Source organism: Cheilinus undulatus, linkage group 22 (assembly GCF_018320785.1).
Source record: "Cheilinus undulatus linkage group 22, ASM1832078v1, whole genome shotgun sequence".
Classification (NCBI taxonomy): Eukaryota; Metazoa; Chordata; class Actinopteri; order Labriformes; family Labridae; genus Cheilinus; species Cheilinus undulatus.
The window spans coordinates 18,676,300-18,695,752 of record NC_054886.1 but is presented as its reverse complement, the minus strand read 5'-3'; the positions used below and the strand labels follow the sequence as shown (position 1 = coordinate 18,695,752).

General features: G+C 39.1%; 1 protein-coding gene across 33 annotated transcripts in view; it reads left to right on the top strand.

Moving 5' to 3' along the window:
* LOC121504518 (receptor-type tyrosine-protein phosphatase delta-like) overlaps window positions 1-19,453 on the top strand; it is a 225,803-nt gene that overhangs the window by 165,611 nt on the left and 40,739 nt on the right. For 16 of the 33 annotated variants that reach the window (XM_041779338.1, XM_041779346.1, XM_041779349.1 and 13 more), the window contains 11 exons: window positions 1,487-1,631; window positions 3,188-3,493; window positions 4,375-4,568; window positions 6,277-6,303; window positions 6,803-6,920; window positions 8,314-8,901; window positions 9,319-9,419; window positions 9,534-9,790; window positions 13,074-13,167; window positions 15,837-16,046; window positions 18,472-18,632. In XM_041779338.1, the coding sequence (XP_041635272.1) occupies window positions 1,487-1,631; window positions 3,188-3,493; window positions 4,375-4,568; window positions 6,277-6,303; window positions 6,803-6,920; window positions 8,314-8,901; window positions 9,319-9,419; window positions 9,534-9,790; window positions 13,074-13,167; window positions 15,837-16,046; window positions 18,472-18,632 (2,201 nt within the window). The remainder of the gene's footprint in view (window positions 1-1,486; window positions 1,632-3,187; window positions 3,494-4,374; window positions 4,569-6,276; window positions 6,304-6,802; window positions 6,921-8,313; window positions 8,902-9,318; window positions 9,420-9,533; window positions 9,791-13,073; window positions 13,168-15,836; window positions 16,047-18,471; window positions 18,633-19,453) is intronic. The other 17 variants (XM_041779370.1, XM_041779369.1, XM_041779363.1 and 14 more) reach the window with 2 other exon arrangements.

The following is a 19,453-nucleotide window of genomic DNA, read 5'->3' as shown; positions in this document are numbered from 1 at the left end:
TGAATGAAGCTTATAAGTGTTTGTGCCCTCCCTGAATTGAAAAATGGGGTCCCTTTAGAGGATTCTTTTACCAAGCAAGGTCGCTCATAAGCCTTTTGGGGCCTAGCCACACTGGGGAACCCATGAAGGTTGGCAAAAAGTGGTCCATCCAAAATAATGATTAAAAATATTTCAGTGAAAAAACTTACAATTAGTTATTTAAGAAACAAAAATGCAAAGGAAAAAGAGCAGTCCTCAGAACGACCCACTTAGGTCTTGGGGACTTGGTTTAGTTCGGGGCTCAAATTGCAGCACTGTTGCTCTTTCCTGTGGTTTGGTTTGTGTTCACCTTGCACTTGGTCTAATGAACCAAACCATGGATAACATGGAGCAGTTTGTGGCACTGTCGTCCCAAACAGCAGTGAAGAAGAAAAGTAGAAGAGGATCCATCTCCTCCTGCTGGTCTTCTTGACCACATAAACAATAATACAACACTAAATTTATGCTGTCTTGGGATTTCTGCTTGTGCTTTGGGGCATTATGAGCAGACAGCAAGGCAGTGAGTTGTCCAGCATGTCATTCTTTGCACGAGACGAATGAATCGGAACTGAAGAAAAAGGCGAGCCATAAAGAGAGTGAAAGACTAATACATGTTGCCATGGTTACACAGACGCAGAGCAAGGCACCAACATGCATTTGAACATATTAAATGACACAATTATATCCATAAATCATCACGCTTGATACCGTTTATACCTACCTTTGTTGCTACACTAAGCTTTCACACCTGAAACGAACCACACTAGGGTTTGCTTGGAAGCGAAGCGCACCAGAGTTTGTGAGCTTTCTCACCACACCAAACAAACCAAAATATCTGGGTAAACAAACCAGAGTTTGTTTAAAGTGGACCAATGGAGACTGCATGGCTGAGTGCCTGATTCTATACTAAACACCTGAATTCAATAGTTAACAGGAGTGGCCAAATTCTTTTGTCCATATAGTGTATCTGCATAATAACTGCAGAAAAACAGGCATAAATGTTGCTAAAAATAGATACAAATGTACTTAAATTACTCAATTATGTGGTGCTATAAACAAAAGAAACTGAAATTATGGATTTTTTCATCCATTATGTTGGAACCATGAAACAAAAAATACCATCATATAGGAATTAATTGATTTTTTTAGACTAAGAATGCTTTTTGTTTGATTTTTCCCAGTATGACATGTTCTTAATGGAAGAAATTGAAGCCATTTTTGTTTCCTTTCATTTGAGTCTTTGGTCTGATAGATATTATGAGCAACAAGCCTAAAATAAATGGAGTGTACTGTGTAATTTGTCAATCACTTTAAATTATACTAAATTGAATGTCAGTCTTATTTCTGACTAACTTTCTAAAAGTCAACCATGATACTCTCAGATTTAATTTGATATCAGAAAGCGCAACATGATTGCTCAACTCTCTGTGTTTGTATATCAACTGACTGTTTGAAATTTTTCTCACAGAGACGTATCAGCTTTGAACCAACAACAACATACCTGCTGAAGGAGCTGAAGCCCTTCACCACTTATACTTTCCGCCTGGCTGCCCGTAGTAAACATGGAGTTGGGGCTTACACCAATGAGATCTCTGCAGAGACTCCTCAGACACGTAGGTCTTCTTCCTTATCTGATTGACTTTAAAATTTTTGGGAGGGAACACATTTTTCAAATGCATTTTAAAGTGTGCTGCAAAATCTAAAAAGTGACCGAACTGACAAGAAGGCCCTGCGCACAGATAAAGCCAATTCTTCCTTTTCATGCATTTGAAAAGATGTAAACATCTGAAGAGTAAATACGACGTCTACCTGTCCATGCAGTATTCTCTTTGAAAAGGTTGCATGGACAGCGTACACAGGCTTTCCTGTGAAGTCAGGAGACAAGGTTGCAAAGGCTTAACCTCTCCAGCTTTGTTGTGCAAAAACAGCCTGGGCAAAAATAAACCGGGAAATTTTGAATTATTTAGATCAGTGCCCTGTCTGTGATACTTTTTTTGTGAACAAAGGGCATTTTAGGAAGCCTTGTCTCTTGACGTTGCACGGCAGCCAAAAACAGGAGATTCTTGAGACTGAGCTTTCTATGTAGAGACACAAAAGCAAGAGTCTGACGTCAAAGGGGCTCTTTTATTATTTTCATAGAGGCTTGTTATTGGTTGAATTTATATCTCACTCAATAATGTTATGAAGTACCTGCGTCATAGAAAGCTCAAAGGAAGTGTTGTCTCTATTGTTAGGGACATTTAAACTGAACAGACCACAGATTTATGAAGTTGATTGGATTAGAAAAATCTGATTTGGGTTATTGCAAATTGTATTGAAATCAAGTGCTGCTGATTTGCTTGAAAATTCCCCAAAACAAAAAAAATAAAAAAAACACTATTGTGCTTGTTTATGTAAAATAAATCTGAGGTCTCTAAAGTCCAGGGCAGAGATCAGGTGGGTAAAGAAAATTGCTCTAAGGTAAATGATGATGAAGTGCATGCCATTGTTATCAGAATTTAATAAATCAGTCATGTCTCCTTGGGAAGTTCTCTGTTGTACAATCAGGCTTTTACCACAAACCAACAGGCTTCGGAAAGGTTGGTGACGAATACAACATTTCTTTTGTTTTAAACTAGCTGAAGCATCAACCTTTATGTTTTTGGATTGATGGTAACTGCTTGCCAAATGATCAAAGTTGTTCTGACATTTATTTTGGAATGAATTATTTCTGTAGAAATAATTTTAGGTTTTGTTGTAGAATTTAAGATTCTAAGAGACAATGTATTAGGAAATATGATTTTTGTTTCCCTTTGTTTTTATAATTTATTTTTTATGACAAAGGTAGGTTCCTTATGTTCAAGCTGTCCTTTTTCCCAGTCAACACCTTCCATTCATCATGATTGTGTACACTTTTGTGTTAGTCTTTGCCTTTTGATTTATCTTTATTTGTGATGTTTCATTGATTCATTATAGTTTTTGATTTATCCACATAAGTCCTTGTGCTTTATCCTCATTTTGTGTCATTTATTTCCCTTTTTTTCCTTTGTTTGGTCAATTCTACCATCATCAACCCGCTCAAAACCAAAACTGAATCTCCTTTGAAACAAAAATCCAACTCAATAAACGGCCTGACCAAACAAAAACTACCCTGCACCTACACCTGCACCAAATCCAACCCACCCACCAGAACCCTCGGGCCCGCCTCAGGAAGTCAAGTGCTATAGCCCCAGCTCCACCAACATCCTGGTAAGTTGGCGGCCACCCCCTCTGGAATTACAAAACGGGATCATAACACAATACAGCATCCAATACGCCGCCACGGAAGGGGAGGATACTACAGCTCGTCAAATCCCCGGCATTCCTCCAGAAAGCTCCCAGTACCTTTTGGAAAACTTGGAAAAATGGACAGAGTACCGTGTGACGGTCACTGCTCACACAGATGTCGGAGCAGGACCGGAAAGCCTTCCACAGCTCATCCGCACGGAGGAGGATGGTATGTGTTCGCTCAAACAAAGCCCCAGCTGCAAAATCAGTACACCTCTCTTAACCTGCCCCGTCAAATACTAACAAGCTCGCTTAGATCTACAACTTCTTCCACTTCTCTACCCCTCTGCCTGCCTCTAATACGACTGTCGCCACTTGCTACTTTTAACCCCATTTTTGGATTTTCTTGCCTGACTCACTTTGCAAAAGCACCCTTTTCTGGTTTTTACCCCTACGCTGCTCAATTTCAACAAATGGTATGGCATTTTTCATTTCCAGGCCTCCAACTTCCAGTCCCAACTGTCATTTTTGAAACATTTTTTGAGTATTTTTCAACAGCAGCATTACTAAACAACTCACTTTTTTTGGAACTTGACAAAGGACAAGTTCTGGACAGTGGGAACACCAAAACTTGGAAGATTTTTTTTTTTTTTTTTTTTTTGAAGGCCATTTTTACAATATATTTTTCACCCCCCTCATGTGATAGAATCATTTTTTACTCATTTTTCCTAACTCCATAGCCAAAATTCTTGTTGTGCTTCAAGCATTTGAAACCCTTGAAGCCCCTCCTTTGGCTCCACTTTTCAATTTTGACAAAACACATTTTTATTCCATGTTTTAAAAAAATCCACTACTCATTTTTAATGTTTCAAGATTAGGTCAGTTGTCAGACCTGTTTTTGCTGTTGTTTTTTCCCCTTACCATTGTTGAAATATTGATGTCATGCAGTGGTTGTTGCAGTTCGCTGCACTTTTGTGATTTTTTTTTATTTTTGTCACTGCAGCATTTTGCGCTACGGCTTTTGGGCAAGATTTAAGAAAAAAAAAAAAGAGGGTGAAGGGGTTCTCTATAATTTGACCTTTTGTCTTCTATCCCATGGTGTTCCTCCAGTTCCTAGCGGGCCACCTCGTAAAGTTGAGGTGGAGGCTGTCAACTCCTCATCAATTAAAGTGATCTGGCGTTCACCGATGCCAACCAAGCAGCACGGTCAGATCCGAGGGTACCAGGTGCACTATGTCAGGATGGTTAATGGGGAGCCCACAGGACAGCCAGTCATCAAGGACATACTGATTGATGATGCCCAGGTAACACTACCCAGCCAGACACCTCCTCTCTCAGACATTTAGCATTGCTTTCTCTGTGAAACTTATGCAAGCATTACAGGAAAAGCTTTTATTTGGAATGAGAAAAGCAAATTATTTCAGATCAGATAAATAGCTGGACAAATGTAGTACCTGCACAATGCTATTTTGGTAACACTTTATTTTGGTGGGCCAAATTACCTAGAATATTATAGTAATAAGGGGTAGTTAATGGAAAAATTCTTTAAGTAAAAGGTTGTATTTACCTTGTTAGGAGTTGTCCTTTTATAATAAGGAAGTATTTCCCAAGTAATAATGTATAAATTATTATGTAATTACTTAAAATACTGTGGGAACTCTGGAAACTAGGTGGTATTGATATTACAGTAACCCTCACCCAAACCCCTAACCCTACAATTTACTTAAAAATTATTTAGGAAAGACTCGCTTTAATTTAGTGAACCAAAATAAAGAAATTATTTAGGAATTATCAAACAACCTATAAAGAAAATCACTGTCTTATTTCTAAGCAATTACTTGGTAAATAGAACCTAATTACCAGAGAAATGCAGTAATATTACAAGTGTTAGGGTTGAGGTAAGGGTAAAGGAGGGTTAGGGTAGAATATGAATTTTGAATGAATTAATTAATGTTTTCATTTTGGTTACATACATGTTGATAAAAAAACAGGCATCAAATAAGATTATTTTCATATTAAATTATCAGGGCTAAGGTTGAGGTGAGGATTAGAGCAAGGGTTAGAGGGTTAGGGTAAAATGCCACCAAAATACTACAGAATTGCTGCAATATTATGAGGGTTAGGATTAAGATAAAATACCCCTGTTTACCAGAGAATTTTTTCAAAATTACAAAGGTTAGGTAATGGTTAGGGTAAAAGACCATATATTTACTGGAGAATTGCTGCATTATTACAAGAGTTAAGATAAGAGTTAGGATTACGATGAAATACCACCTACTGACCAGAGGACTGCCACAATTTATTAGAGTTAGGGTTAGGGTAAAATACCTGCTGATAACCAGAGTTGCTACAATTTACAGTGGTTAGGGATTAGGGTTATAGAGGGTAGGAATTAGGGTAAGATTTTGGGTAAAGGGCCACCTGAATACCAGAGAATTACCACAATGTTAAGAGCATTAGCGTTCAGGTCAAAGAAAAGTAAAATGCCACGTAATTACCGGAGAATTGCTGCAATATTACAAGAGTTAAGATAAGAGTTAGGGAGGTTATGATAAAATGTCACCAATTAACCAGAGGGTTGTCACAATGTACGAGGGTTACGGTAAAATACCTGCTAAATACCAGAGAATTGCCACAAAATTACAAGGATTAGGGTTAAAGGATAGGGGTGAGGATAAGGGTTTAGGGAGAATACCACCTGATTACCAGAGAATTGCTACAATTTTATAATTTAATATGTTATTTACTATTTAGGTTCTTCCTTAATAATACTAAGTACTTGGTAAAATGTCAGAATATTACTTAGTGATGACCACTTTATTTATTATTAAGTTACCAGGTAATTAAGGTCCACTTAAATAAAGTGCGTCCGCTATATCATTTCTATCACCAGAACATTAGCTCTTTGGTGACAGACAAACTGTGTGTGTAAATTTTCTCACCAGTGATTAGTGTCTGTACCTGCCTTCATTTGTTGTCTCTTTTCTCTCCATATTCTTATATCATAATCAGTGGGAATATGATGATTCTACTGAACATGTGAGTAGTTGAGCATGTCAAAATGCCAATCTTGCTTTCCCTCACTGTCATCCTTTGCATGAATGGCATGTGGCTTTTGTGGATTTAGGAGTTAAAAAACCTGGTGTGAACATAAGCTTCAGTGCAATTTTAACTTAAGATATTCCGCAGAAAACTGCAGATGGAATCCCTGACTAACATTTTGACTAAAAGAAAGTCAAAGTAAACTCTGATGACCTTTATTTCACCCTTGATTTTAGAAGTCTTCACTGACAAAGCTTTTTTTTCTTGAGCACAAAATAAACTGTTTTTGATGTTATTTATTTGCCAAGGCTTTTCAGCACATTCTTTTTATAACTGAAGCATGCATCAACTTCAAGTATATGCTGAGAGAATGTGTGTGTTGTGCCCTCTGTGATGACTACGCTGACATCACATCTCGCTTTTATCTCCTTTAAGTGCAAAAATCTGCAAATCACATAGTTGGGTGTCCTGTAACTAAAGTCTGGCTTTGTTACAGGAAATGATCATCACAGAGCTGCAGGCTGAGACCACATACTCAGTTACTGTGGCAGCCTACACAACAAAAGGTGACGGTGCACGCAGCAAGCCCAAACTGATCACCACCACTGGCGCAGGTAACAGTCACTAATAGCAGATTGGGTGAAATGGTTGCTAACAGTTTGCTAGTCTTGCAAATTTCCAACTTTTTAAACTCTGAAACTCTGAGTTTGATTTCTTGTAAATATACGACTTTATAATCTATAGCATTCTGACTTTTTGGCACCAACAACTGAACAAAATTTAATAGATTGACTTCATCTTTTAGGTTGACCCTCATACATTTTGTGTCTAATAATGGTTTTAAAAGATATAGGTACTTCTAACCTTGACAACATCAGAGCAGAAAGGTTCACCCTGAGATCCAGGATTTGTACAATACAATATGATCTTTCCTTACTGACAAGAACAAGAGAATAGATCTCCAACCAGGTTTTTCAGTAAAAATCACACCTCTTAATAAATTCAAATACACAGCTAACACCTTAAATGCGTCTATGTTGATCCACACTACATGAATTTAAACTACACATTTGTATGTGGCAAGGTGGGTCCCCTCTTGCAAGCGTCACCCGCATTGCAAGGCGATGTATACTGATGAATATGCACCATGCAACCTTAAGTCACTAACAGAGAGTCTAACTCAGTGGATAACTTCACTCATGGTTCAAATATGTCTCACATTACAAACAACAATTCACCAGAAACATGACCAAAAGAACCCCAGCAGTGATCTCTGTTCAACAGGCAACATCCAAATAAAACTAAACACATATAAAATACATCTAAACACTGCCCAAGGGCATGAGAGGAAAACTCCACTCGTTCTCTTGCTACATGCTACTGTGTAGTCAGCAGAGGTGGAAAAGTACGAGTATTGTACTCAAGTTAAAGTACAGTTATTGTGGTCAAACTTACTTAAGTAGAAGTAAAGGTACTGATTTCAAAATGTACAAAAAAAGTAAATCCCCCAAAAACTACTCAATTGCAATAATTTGAGTTCATGTAATTAGTTACTTTCCACCCCTGCTGCGATCTTAGGTGCCCAGATCCCAGCTTGGGAGCCACTACACTTTCTGTGTATGCAAATACACAGTGCAATGACGATTAAGTTAATCTTGGATCCTGACTTATAAAACTTAATTTGTACTCTGTAAAGCTTTGCAACTGTAGTCAATGAGGAAAGACTCACCAGGCAAGCATGTATGCCACTTAGTATTTGAAGTGTGAGCAGTTAATTGCTGTCTCATTTAGCGCAATGACTCTTACCCACCAGTATGACACAGCAATGCTAAAGGCACTTTGGAAGTAATGGAAAATGTCGACAGTGTGAAAGTGAGACTAAAAATGGGCACCGAGTTCAGCTTTCTCTTGCCTCTTTAGATAGGTGCTCTATTACAAACAAGATTTTAAAAAATGAACATGGATGTATCATAACTAACTGTCTCTTCTTCATCTGTGCTGCCACAGTTCCTGAGAAACCCCGGCTAATGGTCAGTACCACCAACATGGGCACAGCTCTCCTCCAGTGGCACCCCCCAGCACTAACCCATGGCCCTCTGCAAGGCTATCGGCTCCGTTTCGGCCGCAAGGATGTGGATCCACTGACTGTCATTGAGTTCCCTGAGCGAGAGAACCATTACACTACCAAAGAGATCCATAAGGGAGCCTCGTACACTTTCCGCCTTTCAGCACGCAACAAGGTGGGCTTTGGGGAAGAGACGGTAAAAGAAGTCACCACAAATGAGGACGTCCCAAGCGGATATCCTCAGTTCATCACAGCAGAGGGTGCCACAACCTCTACCATTCAAGTTAACTGGCAGCCTGTTTTGCTGGCAGAGCGAAATGGCCAAATAATAAAATACGCTCTGCAGTATAAGGACATCAACAGCCCACGCAGCCCCTCAGAACTCTTCATCACCGCCCCAGAATCAACAGTCATCCTGGACGGCCTTAAAGCTGATACCACTTATGATATTAAAATGTGTGCCTTCACCAGCAAGGGTGCTGGTCCCTATAGCCCAAGTGTCCAATTCAGGACACAGCCTTTGGATCAAGGTAGGACCAGTCCCTAAACCTTTTTAGCCCTTTCCCTTCTAAAATCAACCTTTCCCTGCGCAGCACTTCCCAACCACAGCAGCTTCCTCTGAAAGCCTCAAATGACAGAAGTTGACGAAGGACATTGGCATTAAAATATAGCCCTATCCCTAGTCCCCCCTAATCTTTTAATGATTTACACATGGTGTAAGTATTTTTGTTTCTTTGTGTCTTGTCAGTCAAGCAAAGGTCAGTCATTATTTTATGAGTTGGTGTTGATAAGAAGGTAAGAGGACAGCGATAAGGTCAGTGTAGCACTGATTTCAGCCTGGTTTTGAAGGAGAAGTTCTCAGGTAAGCACTGGTTTTGAACCACTGGGGTAGACAGGCAGAAAAGGAATGATGTTTGTCTAAATCATCTGCTCCCCCTTTCTTTTAGCAGTGTTTGCAAAAAATTTTCACGTGAGAGCTGCTATGAAGACATCAGTGTTGCTGACCTGGGAAATCCCAGACACCTACAATCCAGCTCAACCTTTCACTGTGAGCACTGTCTGGATAAAACTTCTAAATGCATCATAGTACACTGAATAAAGCTAATCAATTCAGCTGAAATCCACGACTGTGTTCTTAATGAAACAACTCATTTATACGCAGATCCTCTATGACAACGGGCAGAGCGTTGAGGTGGATGGGAAGCTAACACAGAAGCTCATCACAGGTCTCCAGCCAGAGACGCAGTACTCCTTTCTTCTGACAAATCGTGGCAACAGTGCCGGAGGTCTGCAGCATCGCGTTTCCACCATGACAGCACCAGACATCCTCCGAACCAAACCCGACCTGATTGGGAAGACCAACTCAGATGGCATGGTGACTGTGGAGCTTCCAACTGTGCAGACGTCTGAGAGAGTGAGGTGAGCAGACCCAAAATGATGTGTACAGGAAATAGCTACCTTAATGTTCAGGTCTGAACGTTTCAGCTTAGCCACGACATGTCGTGTGAATATCAGCATGGTGTTCATAAACTTTGACAATGTAAAACAGCCTTAATGTAGTCCCAGAGTCGATGCATTGACCCAGGCGTCATTTCTGAGTTGACTTATATTCCAGATTTACGCACTTCCCTAGCTTCTCTTGCTAATTTGCATCAAGCACAATAAGATTTGTCTTAAATAAGTCCTTTGTAAGCTGTGTGACTTCAGACATCAGTATGAAGCAGTGAAACTTTCTCTGTCCAGTGCTAATGTCTATATTACTTCCTTTTATTTCTTACTGATGTATTGTGAATGGGAATAAACAAGTTGACTTGATAGCTGACCTTGTCAGGGGTAATTCTTCCAAAATAGAGTCATTTATATTCATCACTACTTTTCAGTGTAATATCCACTTCACCTCAGTCATTACAAACTGAAGCAGCTCCACTCATTTAAGCGCACTCCTCTAAGCCCTATAAAATCTCTTACAGCTTTTCAACAAAGCCCGGGGTTGTCAGAGGGCCAAGGAGCACATCCCATTGTAGACTGAAGCTTCAGACCCATCTTGGGTTTTCTGATGTTGCTGGATGCACTTGGACCACTGTCTCCCTTGCCAGAGCTTTAGCTAATTAGGTGCACATTAGCCTGCCTTCCTGGCTAACGCCTGCTAGTGCAGCGGCCAACCAGGAAGCCGAGAGCACTCTGGCAGAGGCCGTTATCTCTCCAGCCACCCTGATATAGGGATGAAAATCACCATGATTCTATATCTCCTCTGTGCTCAGAGGTCTCCTAATTAGCCAAGGGGGCTTCAAGGGAGGTGAAATCATTATAACCTAACCTTCCTGAGCATGCTTGAATGCTAGAGAGAAAAAGAGGAAAATGGACCTAATCATTTGTTGTAGAACTTGCAGTGGATTACATACAGATGAAGATGGAATTTTTAGCCCCCCTATGAAAGTGTCATTTTTAAAAAAGTATTTCCCAAGTGCTGTTAAACAGACCAAGGAATTTTTTTAACACAGCTGTTTGAAACATCCTAGTTTTTTATTATTTAGCTATATTTTATCAGATGCAACAGTAAAGAAATCATGGATGCATCTATATAGCCTGACTTTAACCTTGTTAAAACTGAGTGTTATCTTCCAGTTTACACACAGTATCTTCATTAAAGGTTTGAGCTGTCACTTCAGAAGCATCACGACAAAAACAAAAGAAATCAGTTTAGACTTGAGAAAAAGAATTGTTGATGCTAACAAAGCAGGAGGAGGATGTACAAAGTTATCACAGCATTTCTAAATGTCAAGAACTGGAGTGAGAAGTATCATCAAGAAATTCAAAGAGAGCCACACAGTCCAGAACAAGCCTGGCAGAGGTAGGAAGAGAAAGATTTCAAAGACTGGAAAGAAAAATAGTAAGAGATGATTCTGAAGACCTAAGAACAACTGCCATGACACTAGTGAATGACTTAGCCAAGTCGGGGATTGTAGTACCAAAGAAGACAATCACTGTGAGGGTGCAGACCAAGAAAAACTCAACTTCTGAGAAGAGACATGATAGAAGTATGATAAGGATAACCTGGAGAAAGATAATGCATATTTGAAGCACAGCCAAACTAGACCTCAGTGGCTACAGAGATGTTGCTTATGTTTGGATGAAGAAGGAAGGGAGATGCACAAAGAACTACCACCCCACAGTAACAGTGGGTTGGAGGATTATGCTTAGGGTGGCTATTTCCACAGCACCAAAAAGAAGGACACTTTGCAGCACTTAGTGAAGCAAGAATAATCACAACAAATTGGACTCTAGTGTATTCCCTGCTACTATACAATTTTGTCCATGATAGCGATGGTATCATGATACAGTGATTCTGAGATACTCCATTCATTGAAGGACTGTTTGATCCAGGACCGCCCCTGGCCAAAGTCAGGCCCTAAGCAGACTTTGATATGAGCCCCCCCTAACATTTCCGCCTCTATCGCCCCAACATAGTCACTTAACAATACTCAAAAGTATCTTAGAACAACTAAAATAACTAAAGGATATATTACTACAACAATAATGAATACAAAGTCTTTGCAATTTAGCCCCAGTTAGTCACATATAAAAGACACAGTTCTTAGTGAAATTATCATTGATTTTTTTGATCATATTCCCTGTTGCCATAATAAGGATAGTTTTAATTTCCATCCGTCTAAAAACAAAGTGGTCACATGGCCTTTTTGAGTTTCTGATTCAGTGTTGTCATCTTTTGTTAAATCACCTTAAAATATACATTATTTTTATTTGTTTTTACCCACGATATGATTTTAAAACAGCTGATCTGTGCGAGGAAGTTTGACAATGTCAATTAATTCCTGATCAGAACCAGTTTTATAATAAATTTGCAAACTAAACAACAGTAGAAGTTGACGTTTGACAAGAGAGGTTGCAGAATAACGGGACGGACGTGATGAAAGTTTCTCTGCAGCTAGTATTAGGAGAGAGAGGGAGAGGGAAAGCGAACATACAAACACCGGACTGATGTGCAGAGAAAGAGAGCATTGGACAGTATGCTGCGTTATGTTCAGGTGCGACTCCAAAAGGAGGACAAATGAGCGTCCGGCTTGAGGCTGCACCAGACGCCCAACAAGATATTTAAATTCTGGACTGTCCGCACAAAAGCTCGACATATGGCGACCCTAATTATGCTGTTGGGGATGCTCAGTGTGTCTGGAACTGGGAATCTCAGAAAGGTTGAAGGATTCATGAAGAAAGAGGGTTATGTGGAGATTATGAAAGAAAACCTCAAGTAGTCAGCAGCAAAACTGGGTCTCGGTCGTCCAACACGACAACAACCTAAAACATAAGTTGCTCTTGATGAAGAACTACCTCCAGAAGACCAAAGTAATCACTACTTACTGGCCTGCACTAAGCCCTGACTTGTACCCCGTTGGAAATCTGTGGGGCTAACTGAGGACTAAGGTCCATGCCAGAAGACCATCAAAGCTTGAGAGATTCGCCAAACACGAATGGTGTAGGAATACTGAGGATACATGACTGAGACTTGTTGAAAACTACGTCGTACGACTGCAGGCTGTTATCCAACAAAAAGGAGTACCATTGACTATTAGCATGGGGGGGGGGGGGCATTTGTTCCATACAATTAGTAAACACAAGACTTTCTTTTTTAACAGTTACTTTGATTGTTGACCTTTATTCATAGTACTTTGTGTTGAATTTTCAGGGGATATTATATCGTGGTGGTGCCTCTGAAGAAACAGCGCACTGGCAAGTTCCTCAAGCCCTGGGACAATCCGGATGAAATGAATTTGGAGGAGGTAGGTTTAATGGATGAGCTTCTGTTTAATATTTTATCGTACTCTCTTCTTAACAAACAGAGGTAACTGTGCGCACAGATATTGACTTTTTCTTCTCTCAAAGCTGAAAAAATAAGTTGAGGTAGTTGAGAGTGCCGGAGGAACAGGAGATGAGTCTCACTGATTGACGCAAATAGCTGCAGAGAGCACTGTTCATATGGAAATGAGAACATGAAGTAGCCATCAAGTACACTGCAAACTCAACCCCCATCCCCACCTCCCCCTCCTCCTCTTTGTGTCTGTGGTAATTACCTGAAGAGCTGCATCAGGCCTTGATGTCTCCGCTCACTCCAGGCAAAGCTAGGCTCCTACGTATGCACGAAACACTTGACAACTTTTATATTTAGCTGGTTGAGATCATTCAGGAGCTTCTGTGCATTGCAGGTATGATTAAATGAGAATATGAAAGCCTTGTACCTGTGTCCTTAAAATTGATTAAATTTCAGGTATTTCTCTAGAAATAGTTCCATAGTCAGTGAAGTCTCTTTCCTTGAATATGAAGAAATGGAAACTTTGATAAGGAAAGAAAAAGTAAGATTCTGGCAGCAATGCTTCTTTTCAAAAAAGGCCAGAGAGGCTTATTTTGATATCTGAACTATTTATTCTCTCTGTATAAACATCCCCATACATCACGTGTCTAAGAGAAAACACACCATGTCTCATCTGGCATTGGCTTTACAGCTCATGCCTACAGGCCCATGTCTGCAGCCTTGACCGATTGCCCAAATGTCGCCCCTCTGTCAGAATTTATTTGTTTGTCAATACTGGCACTCACCTTTTCACAACTTTTCCCAAGGGCAGCTAGATTTAGCTGTGTTGACAGCGAAGATGATTGAAGACATTATCGGGCTGCACCAACAGCCCTGCAGCCAAAACAGAGCACACACGACAACGCACACGCTCTAATGTGAATGACAGGCACACGCATTACCACTCACTCGTCCGTGCGCATGATAGGATATCAGACGACCTAACTGCTGGCCAGGCTTGATTAGCATAATTGTACTCAGCACTTTGCAGTGGAAGTTTAGAGTAAGATGGTTCAGACTTGTATGAAGGTTGATTAGTATCGTTATCATTTTAGTTTCAGGGGTAAAAGAAGTACTTTTTTTTTACCCTGACTTTATTTAGCAGGGCAAGCTGAGAAAAGATCTGTTGGAATTCCCCTCAAAAACACAAAAAAACATGATGTACAAAAAACAAAGAGCTGAAAAAAGGTCACGACTGCACAATTTGAACATGACCTTAGAAGTTTGGATAAGATAACAGAATCAGACAATTCTTAACAATAGATCTTAGAAAACTAAAGCAAAAAAAACTCAATAAATATCAAGCGTGAACAGAAGACGGCACCATGGCTAAACAGTTAAATAAACCAATGATAAAAAGAGACCTGGCATTAAAAACAATATAATCCTATAAAGTTAATACTGATCATCTTTTGTACAAAAGTTCAAAAAATTAAACAGTCCTGGAGCAGTGTTGGATCCAGCAATTTTGGGGCCTAGGGTGAACACATGCATGGGGCCCTTCACATCCATTGTTCTCCCACCTTATAAATTATTATTTATCAAAGAAAGTCCTAATCATAATTTGATGTAAAACTAATCTAAATGACTGTTTAGAAATGAGTTTTGAATAGAACATGTTCAGGTGAATTTCAAAATTGGAGACTTTAAATGGGCATCACTTAACCAAATGACATCAGAGTCATGTGATACCTAATTTGCATCATTGTTTAAAAAATGTATACAAATGTTGATAAAAAAAATTCCATCTAAAAAAACAAAGTTACACATAAAATGATATTTCATTTCTGTCAGGAACACGCTCATCATACAAAGTTTTATGCAATAAAGGAGGAGGCTGAGGTGGAGGAGGTTAAGCTTTGCCTGCAACAACAGCCTGGTGCATCAGCATTAATGCAAGTAGGGATTAGTGGGAAGTACGCCATAGTAAATACACCACCACGCTGAGCTTCATTAAGTAAATATTGAAATGAGAAATATAAAGTTAAATTATACTAATTTGGTATTTCAAATTTGGTCCCATGTTGATGAAAGAATTAATGCAAAAAAGAGAGAAATAATTTAAATGCATTATGTTTTTATTGCCGTTTATGTATGGTTTTCATTTTTTTGGACACCATACAAAGAGGCTGAGTTAATTTTTTAGGGTATTTGAGGGTTAATAAAGCCTCACTTTACATATTTGCATCAAAATTTATGAACAAATGATTTCCAAATCATAATATAATCTCCCCAGACTCTATTTGCTTCCATCTGTCCATCCCAAGTAATAATGTTTGATTGCATCAACTCGAAAAAAAATTAGTGAGCTCAAATTGTAAATCAGTTTAGTCTTTTTTTACTGTTTGATTCTGTTGGATAATCCTCAACTGTTGTGTATGCTGTAAATGCACACACTCATTTAATTTTTACAAGCTTTTGTAACAAAATAAATAAATAAATGAAATAAGTCATTGATCTTTCTAAAATGTTCTTTTTGCAATCAGCATTTCAGCTCCACAGTCAAAAAAATGAACTGAGATGAGACAGATTTGTGTAAATGTGTACTCATGTGTGTCTCTATTTGTTATCAACTGTCTGCTTCTTTTCTCCACGCTGCAGCTGCTTAAGGAGATAAACCGAACGAGCAGAGGCCTTCGCTTCCTGAGGCAGGCGGAGCCCAAAGCCTATATCGCTGCTTACTTCAAAGACCTGCCCAAAGACTTCACCCTGGGAGACGGCAAGACCTACGGGGACTTTGAAAACAAGCAACTTCAGAATGGCCAAGAGTACATTTTCTTTGTGCTGGCGGTTCTGGAGATGTCTGAAAATGTAAGTCTGTTCTCTCATGTGTGTATTATCTAAGTTGTATCTGTATTTTAGACTTGAGTTTAGCTTTAGATGTGGATGCTCTTACCTGTAGGTTATCCAATGCCACAGATCTCATGTTCCTCCTGCTGTAAAGAGTGCATGTCAATAGACAGAGGTGGTAAATCAACTGCATCATGGAGGGTCGCAGTTTGGCTCTGGTTAGATGTTTCTCTGAGCCCTTGTGAGGCTTTGACTTGAAAACTTAAAGCTGCAGTTGGCCTAAGAAGCTGACCCTTGCTGCTTTAGGGAGAGAAACCCCTTAAGACCTTCGCTGATCGCAAGAAAACCTCGATAACGGGGGCTTCTCTTTAATTGCGTCCTACGTGCGGTCCACCTTATCTCCCCTGCTGCAGCTCGTGTGTATGTATGCATACGTCTGTCTGGACCGCAGTCCAGAAAGCAGCGTGATTAGGCGGCTGCAGGCCTGATGATGGATTTGATGAGCTGCAGGGTCTATAGTGCTGCTTCACACTCTGTCCGCTAACCCCAAGTTCAGGTGGAGCAAAAAAACGATAATGACGGTTGGAGGGAAATCTCTAATTTGCCCACTGAAGCATATATTTTCCTCCCACAGGACCTTCTTTTTATCTCTGTGAAATAGTTCAATCAAGGCTCCTGTATAAAAGAGATATGGAAGATCATTTTGATTGGCCAAGCTGCTGCTTTGCAGAAATTGCGCAGCAAAACTTTGAACTGGCTTTTAATTTGGATAGTTGGGGATGCTGTCTCTCTGGTGGTGTACATTAATTGAAGTCTTGCAGTAGTGTTGAGAACATTTTGTTCTACTGGAGTAAGTCAGGGCTTACAGTATCTACATGGTCAGTGTACTTTCAGGCAGTTCTATTTTCTGGGTAAAACAAGCCTCAGAAATCTGAAGAAACTCTTGTTATTCTGTTTTTTCATTTCTAAAAAAAAAAAAAAAAAAAAATAGAAAAGTGAAAAAACAAACCATATCTTGTTTTTCATTTCAGTCACAAAAATTTATAAATTAAAACCAAAATTAATGGGTTCATTTTTTTCCAATTCAGTTTTTTTTTTGTTTTGTTTTGTTTTCTTGTTTTATTGAAAGACTTGAAGAACAGGAAATAATGGGACAATGAGAAAGGTAAACATTTCAAAATAAAAGCCCTATGTCAAAATAAAAGCCTTCATAGCTATCCATTGTGTTTTACAGTATGATAATAGCCCTGTCTGACTTAGACAGAGAATTACAAATATGTTAATGGTAAATGGATAATAAATGGATGGACTATGTTATTATTTAAAAAAAAACAGACTGGTATAAATAAACCTAGACTGCAGGAGGTATTTATCAATGTACATGAGGCAAATTTTCAATTCATGATTATGTTGTTTGGTGGAAAGGCCACCAAATGTATGAAATTGTATGAAAACATGGATAAAGAACAACCAGAAAAAAACAGGAAGATAAGTGTATGGACCAATTCTATTATCTAATCAGATAGCCTGGGTGGTTTGAGTATAATAACTAGTTATAAGATAAAAAATAAATATCAAGACATTGATCTAATTTTTCATTTATTTATTTAAGTCTTTCTTTCTTCACACATACAATTATAGATAAACCTTTCCACCAAAGAATACAATCATGAATTGAAAATTCTCTCATGTAGATGTCCAACTAATTTATTCATATTAATTTATTTTTCAACAAATAATAATATAATCCATTAAACTACAAGTAGATTTAGCATATATGATACACAGTGTAAAGCAATGGGGCCTATTATTATACTGGATGGCTATGTAGGCTTTTATTTGGACATATAGCTTTTTATTTTGAAATATTTACATTACCCACTGGTTCACATGACGCCCTTTTCCTGAAGTCATCCACTGAAATAAGACAAAAAATAAACACAAAAAAGGACCCAATTTTTAAAAATTCTGTTTAGTGTTGTCTTATTTTTTCTTTATTATTCCTCTTTTTTTTCCAAAAATGAAAAAAACAAACAACAAGAGGTTCCCCAGATTTCTGAGGCTCGTTTCAATCAGGAAATGGAGCTGCCTGAAAATACACTGACCCCTTATGCCTTTAGTATCAGCCATAAACATCTGGCATCTTATCCCCTTAAAGCCTGATACCTCAAAGAGTAGCCACATAAATCTCTTTTTTGGAACTGAGATGTTTATTTAACCTTCTAGTACTGCCATAACACTTCATTTATTTTTTTCTGTCACATTTGATCCAATTGATAACCCACTGGAGGACATTTTTAGCATTTATCAGATTGTATTCAAAGTTTTTGAAGGAATTTATTGATCGTACTGATTAGACAGGGTTCTGACAAAAGTGTGTATCAACTATGAAACAACTGGCTTTAAAGAATTAAATGTTACATTGAATTTTCTTTCTCTGGCTCAGATTTTGTATGCTACAAGCCCCTACTCGGACCCTGTGGTGTCAGCTGACATCGACCCACAGCCAATCATCGATGAAGAGGAAGGCCTAATCTGGGTGGTGGGCCCTGTGCTAGCTGTCGTCTTCATCATATGCATCGTCATTGCTATTCTTCTATACAAAAGGTGGGAATATTCATTTACAGCATATACAATCATACATTAAAAAGAAAGACAGTTATATCTGGATGAGTTTAACTACCCTTGCTCTAAATGTACAGAAAACACTGGCAGACACTCAGCAGTGCACTCTCTCGAAATTTCAGACAAAGAGCAACCAAAAAACACACCATCGACTGCAGACGCCTGCAATCCTTCACAAAGACACATGCGTTTACCGATAGTTAATCAGATCCATCCATCTTCCAGCTGCATGTGCAAACACATTTGTGGTAGTGCACTCTCACACCAAATCAAAACAGTCTTTTTGTCTGAAATCCCCCAGTGGAAGCAAGACCTCGAGCTGTCAGTGCTCATCAGTCAAGCGTGGGGGGGGCGTTGACTATCTGCTACATGTCACTGCATGTATGCGCTGCTTTAGAGAGGCCCTGGGGCCTGGGTGAGAGTTCCTGCAACCCCAGCCCCTCCTGTTTTACTACTACCCATCCACAAGAGAGAGTAGCCCTTCCCTGACTCTGACCTTATGCTGCCCTTTTGCTTAGCCACGTCACAAGCATGAACATATCTTACATGTCTGCATCCACAAACTGACTTTTCTGTCTCTTAGTGTTCTGCATGATTTTACTTACAATTTTACTTTAGACCTGAGGTAGAAGCAAAGACATGTAAAACTGGAGACATAATTAGAAGTATTATCTCAAACACCTCATTGTCCTTGGATTCAAGTCATGTCATGTTATGGTTTGTATAACACAAAGGTGAATCAAAAGAGAACAAAGACTGTGTGTGCAGGGAGCATCACAGCATCTATTTGTGGCAGGCAGATT